Below are 19,408 nucleotides of genomic sequence, written 5' to 3'. Positions count from 1 at the left end.
TGGCCAGGGCCTGAAATTGCGCCATCACCCCATCGTTTGTGCACTGGCTGCGCAGCTTTTCCTTGACCACATCCCCACCCTCAGACAGATCTTATCCCTGATTCTGGTGGAAAATCCCCTAAAATACAAAGCGTTGTCCATCTTCAATGCGACCAGCAGCATTATCCATCCATGTAACGATATTTCCCACAAACACTCTTCTGACAACGCCCTTTTTTTGTCAGAGCAGCTGAGACTCACGTCAGAGTTCTCCAAGCAAGTCTTAGACTTGAGCAATTTCACACAAAGGTCAGAGGGTTAGCCATGAATTGCAGAAATGTCCTGTGAAGTCTACATTGCCAAGCCCTTTGCCGAGACATTGAACCACGACATCAGTCGTTGGTGCAGGCACGGGGCTAATGCTCACGACTTCCGGCTGGCTCGGACAGATTGTCATGTTTGCCGTTGAATTGCTTTGTTGGCGTTCCCAACTCGTTGGCCCGGCGGGCGAAAGTAGCCTGATTGTACGCAGAAGCAGCAGCGGCATGGGCGTAGCGAGGGTCCGAAAGATAAGGTGTGGCCCAGGAGTATGGGTTCCAGGCTGGGGCAGCGGGCGAGAATGCTGCGGCAGTGTTGTATGTTGCGTACGGGCTGAACTGAGGCGTCACGGGCACTCCCACACCGTATCCCATGTCGACACCATAGGGGCTTGCCACATGAACAGGGCTGGGATACTCGGTTGGGAAACGAAGTTGGGCCAGGCTTGCCAGTGCCGCCTCTTCTGCGATGGCCTCTGCTGGTGTCATGCTCATGTTGCTCAGCTTCCGGTTCAGGGCTGGGGGCGTGGCAGGCTGCATGGATTGCAAGGATCTATATGATCTCAGAGGACGTGCTGGGCTTGCCTCCTGTCTCGGCAGAAAGCTCTGGCGATTGCTGTTCTGCATTGCGACCTCCCGAGACGACTTGGCCTCGACTTTGACTTTGGTGTCATAGATAAGAACGCCATTCTGGACGAGCTGTCAGTAATCGTGCTCGGCCAGCCGTGGCCACCAGGCACTTACCATGCTCTCGATAGCATTGATCGCCATGTGGGGGGCCGCAAACTCGCAGAATGCGAAGGCAACCGCGGTGTTGCGCTCTGTACTTTGCGTCAGGACTGCAGAAATTTCATGTGCTGTCATTGAGACTCACCTGGATTGGGTGGCTTGCTGATCACAGTGACTGCCTTGACCTCTCCAGCCTCAGCCATGACTGATCTAATCTCTTTCTCGAGGTCTGCGGGGGCAATATCTGTCGGAAGTCTGCCAATGAACACGGAGCGTCGCTCGAGATCGTAGTTCTCGAGGTATCGGCGATCAGCGTCAATTCGCGTAGCAATATCGTGTCGCTTCACATCGTAAGGGATGACACGGAAAGTTGGATGACGTCGGTACAGCTGCGCAGTCGCGGGTCAGCCTGTGCACTTGCATAGTTTGAGGTCAAGCACTTACAGCCACAACATCTCGGTCAGGGTCAAAGTTCTGAAACTCAACCAGGACGCCATTGTCGATCTTGAGGGCATCAAGAACATCCTGACTGATGTATTCGGTCTTGATAATGGGACCTGTGCGGCCCAGCTCCTTTGCTGCCTCATCAGCCGTAATGGGGCAATTGTCACGACGGCAAATGATGAACAGACCTGAGACCCAAAGTGTCAGTCAACATCTCTCGACCACATGATGTGCTAGCACTTACGATTGCCACGCACCTTCTCAGTGCGGCAGGGGCGGCCTTCGATGATCGTTCCACGGCCTTCACGAAGAGCAACCTCGGCATGCTCGTCTCTCTGTGGCGAGCAGTGTCAGTCATTGTGCTTGCAAGGTCTAGTACGATCTTTTAACTTACAGTATACTGGGCAAAGGCGAAAGGCATGTTGCGATTGTCACGGCGGATCTTGACGAAGACACAACCGAACTTAGAGAAGGCACTGGTGACAGCCGCCTCTAAGCGAGAGTCTTTGGCACCCTCGGGAAGGCTGTATGCTATGTCAGTATATCTCTGTCGCGCAGGCGCATTCGAGCATCAGGGTGTGAATGGAGCATGCTTACTTGGCAACAAAGACACAGGCTGTGCCCGGATAGTGGACCTGTGCATCCACGCCGCCCACAGCTCGATCATCGTCGTCTGGATCAATGATTGTGCGGACAATGGTGCATGGGATGCCGTCTTGGGTAGTCGTGGTGACTGTGTATGGCAGCGAGCCATGCTCGCCTTCAACAAAGACGTCCTCGTCCTCAGCGGGGTCACCGAGCTGGAAGCCGCCCGTCGATCTGCAGTGATCAAGGTTAGCAGCACAGCTCCTCGCGATGAGGGACCTCGGTTATCACGTACTTGGTTCCGTGCTCACGGGGCTCGGGAGAAGCAAAAATGGCATCCGAGACAGCACGGCTTCGACCTGAGACAACCTCTGGAGAATGCTGAAGCGGAAAGGTCGTGTTGAGCGACTTGTGGCTGGAACTCGATCTGAATGTCACTGTCAGCTCATGTCGCTTTTATTGCCAGCTTTGGTCTCCACCCGTATCCTTAACTCACCCTGGTGGCTTGGGACTGTCGAATGCGAAGGTTGAAAGACTGCCGCAGAGTGGTGCTCCACCACCTGTGGAAGATATTAGTGACTGCCTAGACGGAATGGAAGTGTCGGTAGTGGCATGAGACAGCCGTGAGGTTGGATGATAGGCCTTGGGCGGTGTTGCAGGCCATCACGAGCGGGGATGTAGCCAGTACGACGAAGACTTTATTGAGGCATCACCAAGTGGGAAGGCGTGACGCCTGGTTGACAAGGCCAGACTCACCGACGCTTGAGACGGAGCTCGAAGATGAGCGGCTCATGTTGGCGTTGCCCTCGTTACGTTTGAACGACATGGTTTGTTGTGACCTGGCTCTGTGCCCGGATCGTCGAAGGTAGTGGAATTGGGGCCAGACAGCCTCAAGGGTGAACGTCGTTGACGTTCGTGGAGTGGTTCGATGACGGTGGACCACCAATGGTGGCAATGCAACGGATAGCGGGCACGAAGAACCTCTTTGGATCCAGGCGCGAGGACTCTTGATTAAGGGATGAACGGCGGCAACAGGAGAATCCTGGCTGGGATAATGATACTGACAGAGTCAGGGTGTTGAAGGTGCTGATAGTGCGCAGTTGAGCGGCAAACGACGACACTAGGAGGCGTTGAACTTCCAGGCAGGACAAAAGAAGTTGTGCCGATCAGTCTTCTGCTGGCAACCAAGCTTGGAAGTTAGGAGACCAACCTGCTGGGCTTGCAGGACCAGTGTCAGCCGGTGGTTGTGGAGAGGGGAGTGCCTGGCCAATCTAGATGGCCGCTGCGGGCTTGAACAGGAACGCAAGCGAGACTCTGATTTCTGCCTTGTGGTTGGGTCGACTTGAATGTCCGGTTGCTGGGTTCAGCCATGCAAAATCTCTTGTTTACGCCTTGTCTATGCCCACCAGTCACGGGCATTTCACGGCTGCTTCACGATAACTTCACAAGCGGTGGAAGTCCTCGATTATCCTTCCTCGAGTAAAGACTGCACCTCTGTCAAAACTCTCTCTGGTGCCAATTCGCTTCAAGTCCTATCTCAAAATATTTCTACTGATCTCATGAATCTCCGGTTTCTACTTTTGCCTTGTTGGCACACTGCATGAGTCCCACGAGCTTATGTGATAATGTGGTTGGTGGGTCTTGGTTGAGCGAGGTCTTAGCCGCGGAGCAAGGAAGAGTGATTCAGACGAGCAAGACATCCTCTGCTTGAGGATGATCGACGCTTTATCACTACCGAGAGCCGCCTCGCGACTGGGGACTGAAAAACACACCTGATGCAGTCGAGGCGTGTAAGTGTCGAGATACAGTGTCCTTGATAATGACACTGTAAGATGCACTGTGTGGGAGTTCTCGGGCGCGAGACCACGCCCTAGCTTGGCACCTCGGGAAGCAATCCACCTTGGAAATCCTGGGATATGCGGGCGACAACGACGTAATACCCTCTCTGCACAACAATCCCATCCTCCGACAGCCATTGACTGATCACGACAATGGGTGCGGGCTCCTCGAAACCAGCAGACGCGCACGTCTGGAAGGCGTAAGTTGATCGCTCCGCCCGCGCGTTGCGCAAACCAAACCCCCCGGTGCTGCCGGGCAGCCCTCGTTTGACTTTCTTTCCCCGGCGATAATTGACCCTCGGCTGACCGTTTTCTGTTCTCCGCATTGTGCAGCCCTGGCCCCGTCGGCGTGTCCCAAGATGTCGTTGACTCTCTCCAGACAAATCGCGAGGTAAGAAGCTCCAGCCGATTGCGCCCGTGAAAAGGACGCACCCCTTCCAGCGCCTTTCAGCGGATGGGAGCATACGACCACGATCATGTGACGAAACCCGGGAGCTGACTGCGGAGATCACAACACCCGACAGAGCGACATCTCGCGAGCGCAAACCCTCGAGCTAGCCGTTCAGGCGCGTGTGGCCGAAGAGCTGCGGAAGCTGCAGGACAAGGAAAACGCAGCGCTCAAGGCGGCGCAGCAAAAGGCTGCCGAGATCTCAGAGCAGGAGGAAAAGGCCGCGCAGTCCCAGAACAACCGGCAGGCCGTGTCCAAGGAGGTCGAGACGCTGCGCTCCCGCCTCGAGAAGCGCAAGCAGGTCAAGGAGCTGCCCGAGTCGGTCGAGCGGACCCGCAGCGAACTCGTGTCCTGCCTCATGGAGAACGACCGCCGGCCGCTCAACTGCTGGAAAGAGGTCGAGGCATTCAAGGAAGAGGTCCGCCGGCTCGAGAAAAGCTGGGTCGACAAGGTTACCCAGTAGGCAAAAGCGAAATGGCGAGAAAGAGATTGCCAATGAAGGCCGGTGGTCAGCGCGGCCCAGGCAGTATACAGGCTGCCCTTTTTAGCACTCATGGCCGTCTATGTATTGTAACGAACGTTGGGCGCAGTCGTGATACACGACTTTATAGATAGACTCAAGGTCTACGATGGTAGAGCATCCCTGGGGGCGCAATGTCATGTCATGTTAGGATCGAGGAGGCTATCCTTTGAGACTTGGTCTTCTCCTACTGTGGTCCGTGTTTGCTGCTCCCGCAGAAGTTCTTCTCGACGCCGCAATCCTTCCTCACGCTTGCGTGCTCGCCTTGTTTCCGCGTCCTCCCACTCTGTCCCATCCTTCTTTGTCGCCTTCGTACTCGTTGCGTCCAATACCGCAGAGCGGAACCGGGCTATCCTCTTTGTATTTTCATGGAACCTGTGATTCGAGATATCCAGCAGTCGACCCAGGTATCCGGAGGATACCGTGCAATATCTTTGACCCTGAATTTGTTCTCCAACCAGAGACTCGAGCAGCAAGCCCATTGAGCGTATCGCCACCATGGGCATGACGGTCTCGCCAGCTGAAGCGGTTAGGTTGATGGCGCCACTCTCGCGAAAACCTGCCTGTAGACCACAGCGAAGGAGAAGCTGCGCATGTTCTGGCGAGGCAGTCAGGACGTGGAGGATCTTGACGGGGTTATGTCAGTACAGTTCAAGTAGGAGTTGCACAGAAATGCAAACTCGCTCCAGTCAGATTCCCCGTGGAAGCTTTCCAAGCTGAGAATGATGAGAGACTTACCATGGGCTCAAATTTGAAGTGCATCAGTCGAGAATCCGCCTCTGGTTGTTCAAAAAAAGATTCTGACATGTTCGCACCCGATAGACCAAGGACTTGTGCTGGGTCATCAACGCCAGCTTTGAATGGCACCGGATCATGGGAGACAAACAACCAATTCCCACCTCCGCCTTTGCCTCCAACACCGGCCAGAGTAGCTGGCAGTGCCGCTTCCTCGATCGTCGTAGTGGCGGCGCCGACTTCTGCCTGGCCGTCACTTACTGCCCCTGCAGCAGATGCGTTCTTGACGCCCTCAACAAAGACACTGACCCTGCCTGCGCAGCTGCTCGTTGTCACAAACCCGTCCAGAGCATTGATCTCATCAATCAGGTCTCTGATGCCGACGTCTATAGATCCTTTGGGCGAGGCATCTGTGTACTCGTCTGTGGGGACGGAAAGTTGCTGCAAGATGCGCTGCTTCCTCTCGACAAAGGCTGCAGGCGGGGTGGGCAGCTGCTGGTTGCTCCTCATTGCGGTTCGTGACATGCGTGCGGCTGTTCTCACTTTCTCCCGTGTAGGGCTGCTGTCGACTTCTTTAGCCAACCATGGTCACCCTTTGTCGTGATGTCGGAAACTACACGAGAGACTTGTGGAAAAGCTGCAAGTGGTCCTCACTGACAGGAGCTGGTCTCCACTTTTCATTGTGTGTGAACATGTGAAACTATCACTTGCAACCAACTGGGCCACACCAGGTGACGCGCTCTCATCGGCAATCACAAGATGTGGGCTGGAATATCGCAAAGTGTATCGATCTTTCTCAGCTCGAGACATCACAAGAGGCAAGAGTGCATTCGGGGGCGATTGGACCCAGAGCCCAGGCGATGCTAGAGAATGCCGCTCCCACGAGGGATACTGCTGGAATTGTGTGATTGAGAGATCCAAGAGTGCAGGAAAACATCTGCCAAGGCCCCCAGCTTGACAGATGACCGGCGGCAAGAGACCCTAGCCCAGGAAGGCTCTGTGGGAGCAGTTGCACACCAGCTTTTAGACGACGACGCACGCGTGCCGGGGGCATGTGGCCGGCAGCACGTGGGCCTGTGCGGTGGTTGGTGATTTAGTCTTTCAGCCTCGAGGGGCAGCCCTGGGAGCTTGTCGGCGGGGAGCTATGTCCATACTGGAGAACGCTTGTTTGAAATCCAAGGGCGGCATGTGCAGCAGGGGGGCGTGATCCTGGCAGGGCCGGGCAATGACGTTTCCGGGCACCGTGGCAGCAACCACCAGCCCTGCCCTGCCTGCCCAAATATTTTGCAGGCCGCCGCACCAGGCACAAAAACCACCGGCACGCATCACCACATCCACTCTTGCGCATTCACGCTGCTGCACCCCTCGTAGACGCCCGGTCCGTTCCAAGCCTTGACTGTGCCCAGCACCGCAACAGCGCCAGGTCTGGCCCACAACCACACCGCCGCCACCACCACCACAACAATCTGATCCCATTCTCCCACTCAACACCACCAACAAGCACCCGCGACTCGAGCCTCCAGTCCCCCCTCGACGCCTGAGCGTGCGCTCCCCTCCCTCGCCATGGTCTACGTCCGCGAGAAATATCTCCCCAACCTCAAACTCTACAAGTACTCGAGCGTCGACCGCTCCCTGACGTCAAAGTACATCCTCAAGCCGTTCTACACACATGTCGTCATCAAGTGCTTCCCCATGTGGATGGCCCCCAACGCCATCACTCTCTCCGGCTTCTCCTTCGTAGTCGCCAACCTCCTCACACTCCTCTGGTACAACCCGACCCTCGATCAGGATTGCCCACCCTGGGTCTACTACAGCTGGGCAGTTGGCCTCTTTCTCTACCAGACCTTCGACGCCGTCGACGGCACGCAGGCGTAAGGATCCTCTCTCCTGCCGAGGCGGCATCAAGGGAAGTGTTCCAAAGCTGACTCTTGAATCACAGTCGCCGCACCAAGCAGAGCGGGCCGCTGGGAGAACTCTTTGATCATGGTGTCGATGCACTCAACACCTCCCTCGAGTGCCTCATCTTCGCCGCATCTCAAAATATGGGACAGAGCTGGTACACAGTCGCTACCGTGTTCGCTTGTAAGATGCCCTCCCCCCTCCTCTTCACCTGAACTACAGAGCATCAAGCTGACCACATCCTGCAGCCCTCATGACATTCTACGTGCAGACATGGGACGAGTACCATACAAAGACGCTCACGCTTGGCATTGTCAACGGACCCGTCGAGGGTATCCTCATCCTGGTCTTTGTCTATGCTTTCACTGGCTTCATGGGTGGCGCCTCCTTCTGGCAGCAATCCATGCTTGGCTGGCTCGGAGTGCCCAAGTCGATCGGCATTCCCGACTTCATCTACGACCTGTCTTTCACTCAATGGTACATGGTGCAGGGCACTCTGGTGCTTGTGCTCAACACGATGGAGAGTGCCAAGAACGTCATCGAAGCTCGCCGTGCTCGCGGCGACCGCAGCCGAGGTGCCCTTCTTGGTCTTGGCCCATTCTTCGCAACTTGGGTCTGGATCGTCGCCTATCTCTGGCTCCAGCCTATCATCCGCACTCAGCATCTGATCCCTTTTGTCTTCTTCGCAGGCATCGTCAATGCTTATAGTGTCGGTCAGATTATCACGGCCCACCTTGTCAAGCTCGATTTCCCCTATTGGAATGTGCTCGTCATCCCCTTGGCTCTGGGTGTCCTCGACTCGATAGGACCTGTTTTGCAGGCCAACATTGGTTGGGCATCTGGCTGGCCGAGTGCTCTCGGCGACGGCGTGTACCAGGTCGCCTTCATGTTCTGCCTCCTCGGTATGGCTATTGGTGTCTACGGCTCATTTGTAGTCGACGTCATTGTTACAATCTGTGACTATCTTGACATCTGGTGCCTCACTATCAAGCACCCTCATGTCGAGGAAACCGAGGAGACTGATGGCAAGAAGGTTAACTAAGATCGTCTTCTGTCGCGGGATCTAAACAAATCAGCTTCACCACGTGAGAACCTGACCTCGAAATCTGACATTGGCGGATCCTGAGGAAAGGTCTGGAGTTGTGGTTTGAAGGGGGTGTTGATGGCTATGAGTAGGCATAGGACACTGGTTGTCTGGCTCAGTATGCCTGTTGGGGAGCCGGGGTCATGAGGAGATTGGGGTTTGGCGGACCCTCCAGTGGATGCGGTGTGGTCCTTCCGCAAACAGAGAGGATTGCGATTATGATGCGTTACGTACTTGATGAGACATGACAAGGTATGGGATCAGTGGCCAGGTTCGGCGGTATATAGATCTCGGGTTTTTATGTTTTGCGCAAGTACAAGCAGGCTTGGACCCGCATGGGTTAATAGTTCGGGATATCAATGGCTCTGACTGCTACCTCGGTAGCTTGCAGACGGGATGGTTCAACCAAACTCAAATAAACTCACTTGGGCGCGATGCCTAAATTTCCGTTCGCAAACGACTGTGTACGAGATGATCAGAGATTGCACAAGTCGGCGTGGCAATCAACCACATCACTTTCAACTATGTATAGGCAGAAACCATGCTGCTTGCAGCAACTCCTCGGGGACGAGAACGACATGTGTGGATGGCATTCCGTCCCAGTATAAAACAGGGAGAAATTGATAAGACCGCGAGACTACCTCGAATATGCAAAAGAAAAGAAAAGCCAAACCCCGCAATCCTGAAGACCGGAGAGCCTACTCCGTACAACTCCTCGCCTTCCCTGCCCTAGTTGGTTCCCAAAATAAATCCCTGCCCAAAATGTGTCAAATTGTAGTACTCCGTTTGACTCCTGATGTGAAGCAGCTTTTACGATAAGTTCTTGGACTGCTCGCCGTGGACGTTCCGCTCATCTTCAATGACGGCGACCGGAAACTCTGCCTATACGCCATGTATGGTTACGAGACTGGCTCAGGATGGCCATTGGGATGATGCCAGAAACTCGACGAGAGTCTGCGCGCTGGGCGTGCTTTTGTCTTTAGATGAGCTCGTCGCTCCCACTAGCCACACTGAGCTCAATAGCAGCAAAAATGGCACGTTCCTCGAACACTGGGCCCTGCCCATCGCACCTTGCTTGTGATTTCAAGATCTCGCTGACACGCTCCACATCGACTAGGCCGCGCTTGAAGAGCTCGTGATTGATGATCATGTCCCAAGTAGCACCAGCAGCCAAGAGCCGCTCGCCAGCCTCGGACTGGACGATCCGATGGCTTGGCGTCTTATTGTGATGATTGGCAAGGAGGTCCGAATAGAAATCAGTCGGGTTGTACTGCAATGGCCCAGTCTGCGTAGGTGCCGGTGGTGAAAGCGAGCCCCCTTGCTGGGCATGTGCCTGATTCGTTGCGCGGAGAACTTCGTTCTCGGTGCTCATCCGTTGGATGTCACGCTTCAGCCGCTCGTTCTCAGTGGCTGTCGCGCCCTGGGCGGCCTCTAGTGTCGCAAGCTTCGCTTCGAGATTCTTGACATGCTGCTCTTTCCGCTCTCGAAAGGCGCGTTGACTTATCAGCCGGACGACAGGCATTAGCACTCGCAGTTCTTCTAGTCTTGGCCACAGGCTCTGAGCCGGGCCGGCATGGCGGGTTGTGACTTACGCTGCTCTGTTCTGTGCCTTGCGACGTGACTGTGCTGGAGTCATGTCATCGTCGTCCGAGTTGGAGCCCGCCTGCCGAACATCCGGATCCGACTTTGTAGTTGAGCTGACATCTGGCTGGCTGCTGTTGTCGCCGATGCTGTGTGCTCTGCCATTGGAGTGCGACTGGACACTGCCATTGCCGCTGTGTGTTGGGGGCGTCGGAGGTCCCGGGGGTCCGAGGTGAGGAGGATAGTGAGGCGGCGGCTGGTGGTGTGGCGGAGCCGATGGCTGGCCCTGGTGGTTGAACTGAGGATACTGCTGGAAGTTCTGCGGGAAGTTTTGGTGACCTTCGGTGCTAGGGAAGCCATCAAAGAGCTGAGCATCACAGGTTAGTAGAGTCCGGGGCTCCGGAGGAGAGAGGGAGGCGGACGCACCGGCGGGGACTGGGAGGTGAAGTCGTCGGTAGGGGTGAACTGGTACGGCTGAGGGGCGCCAAAGTACTGCTGGGAGAAGTCCATGGCGAGTTGTGATGGATGGGTCGAGACGGGGGAGGCTGGGCTGGAGTGGTGGAAGCGCAGCGGCGGCTGCGGATGGAGGCTCGACAGAGGTGGCGGCGAGGAGGAGTTCTGGAGATGGTTCCTTGTGTTGTGCGGTCGGCCTGGATGTCTGTGCAGGGCAGGATCTCCAAGGCTCAAGTCAAGGTTGGTTGGGCCTGTGGCACTGGCCAGGCCAGTGAGTGGTGGGAGAGTTTACTTGCAGGGCGGAAAGCTGCGAGGCGGGCTGGGGAAGGCGCGGACTGGGCAGGCAGGCGGGTGGGGAGGCGCCATGCCTCAGCCGGCTAGCCGTCCGTCACGGCCCTCCTCGAGTCGCGACATGGGGGGCTTGGAGTGCAATGCAAGTGGCGTGCTGTACGGATTACGCACCCACGCACTCTGGACGCAGGACTCTGAATTGTTCGACCCCGTCCAGGATTCGCAGAATGTTGCCGCGCGCAGAGCCCTGGTTTGTAATAGAGTGCCTGCCAGTCACATGTTTGTTGTGCCTTGCGCATCTGAGAGGTCCTCGCCTCGCCAACGTCGCCGCATGCTTTTCCGCCCAAATGTGTGCCGGCGGCGCGTGCTCCGGCAACGAGGACACCATGTCATTTCATCTCTCGGGCCCCGTCTGCGATCTGGCCCTGTTCCTCTGCTGCTGCTGCTGCTGCTGCTGCTGCTGCTGCCCTTTTTGCCTAAATGTAACCGTTACCAAGGTCACAGGCGCCTCCAAACTGATCGGCTCCCGTGCGCAGGCACTCGGGTGAGTGAGTGCTATACATGAACGGTATCGAGGCAGCTGCTCGGTAGCCTCGAGTGGAATCGGCCTGCTCAACAACGAGGCTCACCACGAGACGCATGTGCTGTTTCATGTCTGTTGCTCCTGCAAGTGTGTGTGTTGCCCTCGCGCCGTGTGCAACGCAACCCCAAGGGCTGGAGGGCGACCCCCCTGCCTGAGGCTGCACGGCACCCGCGAAGGACGCTGCATCTCGGTCCACCCGTGCTGTGGTTGTCAGCAGTGTACCACAATACCATGCAAGACACCTTTAGCCGTCAGCAGGAACATCCTCGAGTCCATCAGAATGGGTCCCGACACGGCCCGCAGGCTTGTTCCTCGGGGAACCCGCTGCCCTGACGTCCAGTCTGCTCACAGTCCAAACTGGGCATGACGGACCCCTGCTATCTGAAGTCGGGGCTTGATGCCATCAAGACGACGACGGTTCAGGCTGGCTAGTGATGGAAGCATATAAGCCAGCATCACGCATCCATGCCAGACGCCCGAGTCTGCCGTGCTGCTTGGCTCGGTGCGGTGCACATGAACAAAGAGCATTGGGAGGAGAGCTTGCAAACCATGCACACAACCCAGCGGTTGTCCGAGGCCGGGCTTCGGTCCGGCTTACTTCGGCCACCAGCCTCGCTCCTTCCTCGCCGCACCAAGAGGCCAAGATGCCGTGTTTGTATCTTGTCTTCGAGGTGCCTCTGACGTGACAATCCAGGCGTCGGTTGACGACAATGCAAGACGGGCGAGCCACGCAGTGCTGAGTGGTCTTACTGCCCAGACCAGCGCCTCCTCTCATCCTGAGCATTCAGCATGAGCATCTCCTCCTCGATGGAAAACAAACCGCCGAGGTCTCTTTGACGTGGATCCCAGGCACAAAGAAGTGCAAACAGCAACCTTTTGTGTGTGTGTGTGTGGCATCTCTGGGCATCTCCGTCCCCGGCCTTGTTCGTTGGCTGTGCCAAACAACTCCCGACTAACGGACAACCACGACAGTGTCCCGTTTGGCCATCCAGGGACTGCTGAACCGTCACCCAGCTCAGGCTCTCGACATCATCATACCCAGCATCTATAATAACGCCGTCTACCGGTCGCACTTGCTCTTGGTTGTGCATCAACTCCATCCAAGCAAACGCAAGCACGACACCGGCCTCTCTGCACATGCGGCAAGGACGATGGACTTCTCACCAGAACATCACATCATGCAGTCTCCCAACACTCTCGCCACTGGGCCGCTGCTTTGCACCAGCCCGCATATCACGCCCGGTAAGCAGCAAGCCTCTGCGATCAAATATACCACAGTCGGCTCCATCTACAATCCTGCCGCATCGCTGCCTCTGCAGCCTCCTGCTCGCCGTGGCCGGACCGTAAAGTGGCCTCCGACGCCAGCCTCAGGCCCGGCACGGTTCAACAAGTCGCCCTTCCCAATGCTGCCCTCGAGAACACAGTCCCAAGCCGGCATCGGCACCGGCGGACACCCTTCTGCTGCATCGTACGTCCTGCACTACTCACCGCTCCAGCAAAATGCCGATCGTGCCATCAGCCCAACGGCAACATCAGACCCCTTTTCTGTTGCCAACAGCGTGGACGAGTACTACACCACGTCGTCGCGACCTTCTCCGCTGACTCTGGATTTCACCTTGTTCACACCAAAGCCGGCCTTGTCTTCAACAAGCACTACGCGCGAAGCATGGCCTGATGACGGTAAACGCAAGGATGACGAGGATGATGCCATAGCCGACGACAAGCTCAACCAATTCTCCGTGAAAGGACTGACCAGCTTGGCATCATACCCCAATCCAAACCAAAAAGCTGCTCAAGAGCGACTCCAAAGAGCTCGACCGCTGCCTAGCCCAAACAACCTCATCAATCATGGCCTCCGGACTCTGCCAAAAGACCTTTCGTGGCAACCCGCCACAGATGGCCAACAGACAACGAAGGTAGCTCTGTCCGCCAGCACTCTTTCAAAGCTGCCTCTCAACGAAGGCACACTTGCGCGCTCAGGTTCCTTCCACTCTGCGAACCCTCTTTCTCTTCAACCTCTCCAAGCCGATGTCGCTCACCCTCTCACTGCTGGCCCTCCAGGGCAACGTCAAGTGCGGCCCATCGGCTCTCAAATCCCACTCCTCAAGCTAATGACAGACAAGGACAAGAAAGACACCAACCAGCAAAAACACCAGGCACTGGCCTTGAATGCCAGCCATGACGGCACGTTCCTAGCAGGCTCAGGCATGTCGATGTCACCAAGCTACAACATGGCTGATGAGGAGACAGCCTCGCCAACTGGGCTCTGGACGACTCACCAGGGAACCAGGAAGATACGTGACTCGCTCAAGGCAGAAGAAGCGCGATACTGGTACAATGGCCAGCTACCTACCAACTTCGATCGCGACACGCAAGCTGTGGATGCATCTTGGACCCACGAATTGCTCGCCGAGCAAGACTTCATGCAGCACAGCCAATGGCGATTGGCTCGCTCGGTGACACATTTTGGAGCCAGTCACTCACGTATCTGTCTGGCCAACAGCGGTATGCAAATGAACACACGGGACAATGACACTACCTTCGCGTCGCCACAGATGGCTTCTCTTTACAACATCGAAGGCAGCAATCGCCTGCCCAATAGAGCAACCATGGCACCATGTCACTACCAGCAAGGCAGCTCCTTGGATTCCAACAATGATGGTAGTCAGTGGCATCGCCAGTCACCTACAAGATTGCTACAAGTCGCCTGAACCGGATTACTCAAATCCAGGGCAATGCTGACTCACTGCCGAGGACAAGCTTCGAGTGGTACCGCCCACCACAGTGTAGGCTTGATAGCATGTCATCTTTCAAAACACGCCATGAGGTGCCTATCTTATGGCAAGCATACCCAAGTTACACTATACCTGTTTGTTTTATCCTGTCCTGGAAGTTGTCGAAGGCCTTGCACCACAGCCTCACAGGGAGAGTGAATCAAGGGAAATGAATTGGTTGATTGTGCGGAGAGGGTGCTTGAAAACCAACCAGCACAGGCTTAGTATCGCAACACGCACGTCTGACGAGAATACGTGTCTCCTTGACACGTGGATAATATGGACATGGTATCACACATACACTAGCTACCTGACCAGTCACTCCTTGAAAATAGCTCAACAATGCATACTTAAGTAGGCATGGCGGTAGCAGCGCCGTGGCCATTCAAGGACAGCCATTATCAATCACTTAGGGATATGAACTTTTTTATCGATTCTCCTCGTGTATATATGACTTGAGATATGTGTTGCCACAAGTTGACATGACGTCTCTGCAACACAAGCCCCATTCTCGTGGCCTTTGTCATCAAACCTGCTCTCTTTTTGTCTCAACAGAAATCTGCCAATCATTAGCGCTGGTGGGGGCCTTTAACCCTGCAGTGTACAGAGAAGTGAAAAATGACAGTAGGGAAATTCGATGAAGCCAGCAATATATGGATCTTATCACGGAATATCGAGTCCCACCGCAGTGAAGGGTCCTGAACTCGACGACCGGAGAAAATAGATCATCGATATACCAAGAAAGCTGGTCTCCATGGATTGGCTCGTCCACACGTGTGCTATGCAATCAAGTGACATTGACTGCAGTTCCCTTGCGTGGCAAAATGCAAATCGAGGCAACTGAGTATGAGAATGGAAGCGGGACGGCAGTTGGCGTCGTCGCTAAGCAACATGACCAGAGTTCTCCATGCTGGATTGTTGACGAATAAACCCCATAGGATAATGCTGCTCGTGCTCGTGAAAAATGACGCGTAGAGCATGCAGCTCCTAACTTTGTAACCCCACGTATGCATTGATTGAATCATTAGGATGAAAAGTGACTGCTTTGTGTGCTGCATCGGCCGAGGAGATGGTCGGCGACTTGATCCGTTGCAACATATTCTGCAGCCCATGGCGAGCGCGTGCCGCCGTGCTTAGCCATGTGATTATATGGCTGGGTAAGCACCACCGGCCCCCGCTCTAGGAATAACACCGCGACCAGGGCCAGGTAGCTGGAAATCGGGGTTGTTGGCAAGTAGATCAGGCCCACGATTGACGGGTCTCCTTTGCGGCATTTGCCCGTAACCTTGACCTGGTCCAGGACCGGGGTTCCATCGTGGATTGACAGGGCGCTGTGATACTGATGTGAAGCCCGACCGCTCCGAGATGGCTGGGCTTCTTGAGCCCGGGGCACTATGTAAGTCATCTGTCGAAATGTTTTCATCGTTGCGGTTCAAGCTTGGCGGCTGTGCGAATCGCGGATCGACATCCTCATAGTAATCGCTGGCAGCAGGATGTGCTCCTGGTGGTCCTGCCGGTATAGGCGATTCCTGTATCCGTTGGGGAATGGCGAGGGGGGAGGGGATGCCTGGAGAAGCTCTGTTTTGACCCTGGTTCCAGCCCTGGCGTGGCGGTACGTATTGGCTACTAAGGGGATTTGTTAGCGAAACAGGATCTTGGCATGACGAACTTAGATGGAATCGGCGAGTCACTTACTCATCCTGGCTATACATGCTTGCCTCTGTCATCATAGTATCGTGTCGGTAGGGTGGAGCAATGCGACCTTGTTGCAGAGCAAGCATACCAGCAACATCCGCATCGCTGTCGCGCAGCTGGCTGTTAAATTGACCAAAGCCTTGCGGCGGGTGCGCAGGGCTTCCCGTCGCTGCGTCCATCTCAATCGCTTGCCCAACGGCGTATGGCTCCTGGTTGCCCATCGGCAATGGTGGTGGCGACTCGGCGCGCGGCAGGTCCTGCTCTGCTGACGGCATTTCGCCCATTTGCGGGTTGCCGTAGGCAGCGCCTTGTGGTGGATATGGCCCTTGAGGTTGGCCATAGTTGTCATAGGCATTTGCCGGAGACGGTCTGCGATCGTTCGGCCCAGGGTCATTGTAGCCCGTGGGTGTCTGCCGACCACCTCGCGGCCCTCCGTTGCTATATCCTCCACGTGGTCCAACAGCACCGCCCCGGCCATAAGGTCCCTGTCCTGGTGGACCATAGCCGCCTCTTCCGGGTGGACCATAGCCACCGCGGCGCGGGCCATATCCGCCTCGATCATAGCCACCACGACCACGAAAGCTTCCCGGAGCTCCCCCGCGGCCACGCATCCGTTCTTGGGATGGACCACGGCGAACGCCATAAGCGTCCTGAGGTTGACCGATGGGGTTTCCATATTGGTCCCTTGGAAGCGAGCGTGTCGAGCTGGTCTGCGAAGGTTTGCTGTAAAGGGTGGGTGCCTGCCCCTGGTCAGATGCAGCATTGCCTGCTGATCTGGCACCTGGTGACGTTGCCGTCAAGGGGATGCGCTCATCGCTGCTCTGGTCGTTTCTGCTTTCATATGAGGCAAATGTGGGTAGTTTGTCGTTGTTCGCGCCACTCATGACGCTCGGTACAGTTGGCTGCACGGTGGTAGAAGCGGCAGCTGTGGCCGCCAACTGCGCCTCGCGGTTGTAATAATTCTCACCACTCATCTCGGCGTTCTCGGCAATGCGCTTCTTCCTGGCCTTCCTGCTGACCAAAGTGCGCCGCATGGCGCAGGACACGATGAAACTCAAGAATACAAGAATTGTCGCGGCGAGTACGATGTATGAGCCCCACGCCATGTGAGGGACAAAGATGAGCACGTCCACAAGAAAGCACAGGAGGCAGACCAAGAATGTGATGATGGCCAGGATGAACACCACCAGTAGATAGCGTGAGGAATGTGAAGCGGCATGGAAGTGAGCAGCCACAGCCATACCGAACATGATCAACACTAGCAGAGCGGCCACGGGATGAACGATAAGAATGGCCGAGAGGACGGTCCTGGTTTTCGTGTCGATGTTGAAATCATCAGTGGCAGAATTAGTGTAACCTGTGGATCTGATTAGTTATTGCGAACGGTGATTCTGAGGACCGCAATACTCGTATACTAACCAGGATCATAGCCTATCTCAAACGGGCTGCACCGAGTTCTCGTGCAATACCCAAAGACACCAAATTTGAAGCCGCCATGTTCGCCAAGTGGGATATCCTTGATTATAGGTGTTGAGATTGTGGCCAGGAGGAGAAGGGCGAATGCCGCAAAGAGCAATATCGCTAGAGGCGTAGCTGGGCGCAACATTGCGACGAGTCGAGGAGCGCGCCGGCTCGGGTGAGCCGCTGCGCGAGTGGATCGACGTTGGTCAGGCGGTTGCGATGTTGCCGCAGCGTTGAAGATGTGTGATGCAGGTCGGAGCTAGCCGACTCGTCTGACGTCCCAAAGAGCGCAAGAGTTCAACACGACATTGAAGTCCGATAGCGCGCAATTGGAATCGTGGGCCGGTCCAAGAATGCTCGGGCGGAAGTTGGAGCGACTGCTCGCGTGCGGACCGGTACGCGTGGCGGGGGACCTTGGTTGAAGGATCTTGGCAGTACAGCGCGATAAGCGTGGGCGGCGAATATGGCGATGGTGAAGGTGGCAGTGCCTGCAGGAGCGCGGAGGCAAGGAGGTCGTTGGTAGCAGGGCCAGCCAGCAAGAGGGCGACGGGAGGGAAGAGAAGGAGAGAGGCCGAGCGAGTGGTGCGGAGAGAAGGAATGGACGCCCAGACAAAGGCAAAGGCTTGTGGACAACGGCGCTGGCTTTGGCGGTTGTGCAGCGGTGGCGTGGAGGTGAGGAACAAGACCGGACCAGACAAGACTTGGACTTGTTGGACGGATGGGCAAGCAAGGCACAATGCGGGCGGGACAGGAACCACGAGAGGCCAGGAGGAAACGGGCAGGACCGACCTCTCACTAACGCGGACCAAAGCAGACGGGGGCCAGCCTAAAAGCATGGGGCGGTTTGCTTGGAGACCCGCCGGGAAGGTGCGACCGATGAAGGCGTGGAGGGGGCTGAGCCTGCGGCGACCGGGGCTGTGATTGGCCGACACCCACCAGCGATACTTCCGCCAGCCAGGGCAGGCGTGCATCTCGAGCCTCCAGGGCAGCCCTGTGTGTGTGTGGCTCCTCCCAAATTACGCCTCAACCCACCCGACCCTGCCAGCCCATTCTCGCAGGGAGCCGTCTTGCGTGCTCGTCTGCAATCTCTCTCCAGCCCTCCCGTCTGTCTGTCGGCATCTCGAGCCCAGTCCGTGCCTGGCCAAAGGTGCCGCCATGCCATGCACCGTCCAACCCCAAAAGCAAGGCGACCTGTTGCCCCAGACCCAGACCCAGACCCAGACCCAGACTCAAGATCAAAGCCGCCTGTGCGATCCTTACACGCAAACCGGGGGACTTCACAAGGTTAGATGATACAAACAGACACGCCCGGCTGTTGTTCACGACAGGCGCTCTTCCTTTTGACAGTTGCAACAACCCGACGTTGATGACTTGCATCCTTGACCCCCAACCGTCAAATTTCCGAGCCCACACGCTACCACCATATCACTGGTACCTCTGCTCCGTGTCCATGGCACGCACCCTTCAAAACACGGCAGTACCCGACCAGAAGGGCGGCCGACGACGATCCCAAGATGAACGCCGGTGCTCTGCGCTCCTGCGGCTAAATCATCGCGCCCACGAGGTTACTAAACCAGATGACGGCTCTGTATCTAGCCCCAAGCCTGATGGACCAGAGCTCAACTTGTCATGCAGCCATGCAGATGGGCATACTTAATATTGCTGGCTGCCCCCACCCGCTTCCAAGATCCAACCCGGTTATCGCACCCTTGCTGGTAGAGGCGCAAGACCTTTTGCTCAGTGCAGGTGGCACAGCTTATAATTTTGGGGGCCTTGCACTACCTAGGTCTAGCAGGGACGAGCTGCCTTGTCTAGTTGTTGCAACCCCGTCTTGCATTGTCGGCAGCTGCTGTCGTCGATAAGCTCAAAAAGTCAGCACCAGCACCCCAAATCAACCGAGGACCACGGGACTTCCGGGCTCTGTTCCTGGAATCATCTGCGGCAAATAGTACTGTCTGGCAGTCCTGGCTTCTAAGCAGGCAGCCCGAGCTC

At 56.2% G+C, this 19,408-nt stretch overlaps 7 protein-coding genes across 7 annotated transcripts; 3 read left to right on the top strand and 4 right to left on the bottom strand.

Moving 5' to 3' along the window:
* Nucleotides 1-18: 18 nt before the first annotated feature.
* B0I36DRAFT_380683 (uncharacterized protein) lies at nucleotides 19-2,880 on the bottom strand (the record flags this gene model as incomplete). The annotated part of the gene is made up of 10 exons (XM_046160828.1): nucleotides 19-986; nucleotides 1,041-1,117; nucleotides 1,171-1,414; nucleotides 1,470-1,657; nucleotides 1,714-1,804; nucleotides 1,864-1,993; nucleotides 2,067-2,288; nucleotides 2,350-2,481; nucleotides 2,551-2,614; nucleotides 2,811-2,880. The coding sequence occupies 10 exons, from the start codon at nucleotides 2,878-2,880 to the stop codon at nucleotides 396-398; spliced, it is 1,809 nt and encodes a 602-aa protein (XP_046016621.1). The 3' UTR covers nucleotides 19-395.
* Nucleotides 2,881-3,941: 1,061 nt separating this feature from the next.
* B0I36DRAFT_314191 (uncharacterized protein) lies at nucleotides 3,942-5,036 on the top strand. Its single transcript, XM_046152728.1, has 3 exons — nucleotides 3,942-4,092; nucleotides 4,226-4,283; nucleotides 4,417-5,036. The coding sequence occupies exons 1-3, from the start codon at nucleotides 4,046-4,048 to the stop codon at nucleotides 4,801-4,803; spliced, it is 492 nt and encodes a 163-aa protein (XP_046016620.1). The 5' UTR covers nucleotides 3,942-4,045; the 3' UTR covers nucleotides 4,804-5,036.
* On the bottom strand, nucleotides 4,998-6,213 carry B0I36DRAFT_428117 (methyltransferase TYW3-domain-containing protein; the record flags this gene model as incomplete). Its single annotated transcript, XM_046162443.1, has 2 exons — nucleotides 5,599-6,213; nucleotides 4,998-5,486 (listed from the first exon to the last, which is right to left on the bottom strand). Exons 1-2 carry the CDS (start codon nucleotides 6,118-6,120, stop codon nucleotides 4,998-5,000), a joined length of 1,011 nt encoding a protein of 336 aa, XP_046016619.1. The 5' UTR covers nucleotides 6,121-6,213.
* A 679-nt stretch (nucleotides 6,214-6,892) lies between these two features.
* B0I36DRAFT_420364 (CDP-alcohol phosphatidyltransferase) lies at nucleotides 6,893-9,036 on the top strand. The gene is made up of 3 exons (XM_046162156.1): nucleotides 6,893-7,466; nucleotides 7,535-7,677; nucleotides 7,743-9,036. The coding sequence occupies exons 1-3, from the start codon at nucleotides 7,159-7,161 to the stop codon at nucleotides 8,534-8,536; spliced, it is 1,245 nt and encodes a 414-aa protein (XP_046016618.1). The 5' UTR covers nucleotides 6,893-7,158; the 3' UTR covers nucleotides 8,537-9,036.
* A 521-nt stretch (nucleotides 9,037-9,557) lies between these two features.
* On the bottom strand, nucleotides 9,558-10,214 carry B0I36DRAFT_237148 (basic-leucine zipper transcription factor-like protein; the record flags this gene model as incomplete). The annotated part of the gene is made up of 2 exons (XM_046149517.1): nucleotides 9,558-10,077; nucleotides 10,171-10,214. The coding sequence occupies 2 exons, from the start codon at nucleotides 10,212-10,214 to the stop codon at nucleotides 9,558-9,560; spliced, it is 564 nt and encodes a 187-aa protein (XP_046016617.1).
* Nucleotides 10,215-12,822: 2,608 nt separating this feature from the next.
* Nucleotides 12,823-14,680, top strand: B0I36DRAFT_314182 (uncharacterized protein). The gene has a single exon (XM_046152727.1). The coding sequence runs from the start codon at nucleotides 12,890-12,892 to the stop codon at nucleotides 14,195-14,197; it is 1,308 nt and encodes a 435-aa protein (XP_046016616.1). The 5' UTR covers nucleotides 12,823-12,889; the 3' UTR covers nucleotides 14,198-14,680.
* A 345-nt stretch (nucleotides 14,681-15,025) lies between these two features.
* On the bottom strand, nucleotides 15,026-17,787 carry B0I36DRAFT_66854 (SUR7/PalI family-domain-containing protein). The gene is made up of 3 exons (XM_046163188.1): nucleotides 17,375-17,787; nucleotides 15,956-17,312; nucleotides 15,026-15,886 (listed from the first exon to the last, which is right to left on the bottom strand). Exons 1-3 carry the CDS (start codon nucleotides 17,559-17,561, stop codon nucleotides 15,406-15,408), a joined length of 2,025 nt encoding a protein of 674 aa, XP_046016615.1. The 5' UTR covers nucleotides 17,562-17,787; the 3' UTR covers nucleotides 15,026-15,405.
* Nucleotides 17,788-19,408: the final 1,621 nt, after the last annotated feature.

The sequence above is a fragment of the Microdochium trichocladiopsis genome, assembly GCF_020744255.1.
Source record: "Microdochium trichocladiopsis strain MPI-CAGE-CH-0230 chromosome Unknown B0I36scaffold_2, whole genome shotgun sequence".
In the NCBI taxonomy this organism is placed as follows: Eukaryota; Fungi; Ascomycota; class Sordariomycetes; order Xylariales; family Microdochiaceae; genus Microdochium; species Microdochium trichocladiopsis.
This window is presented reverse-complemented; position numbering and strand designations above follow the sequence as displayed.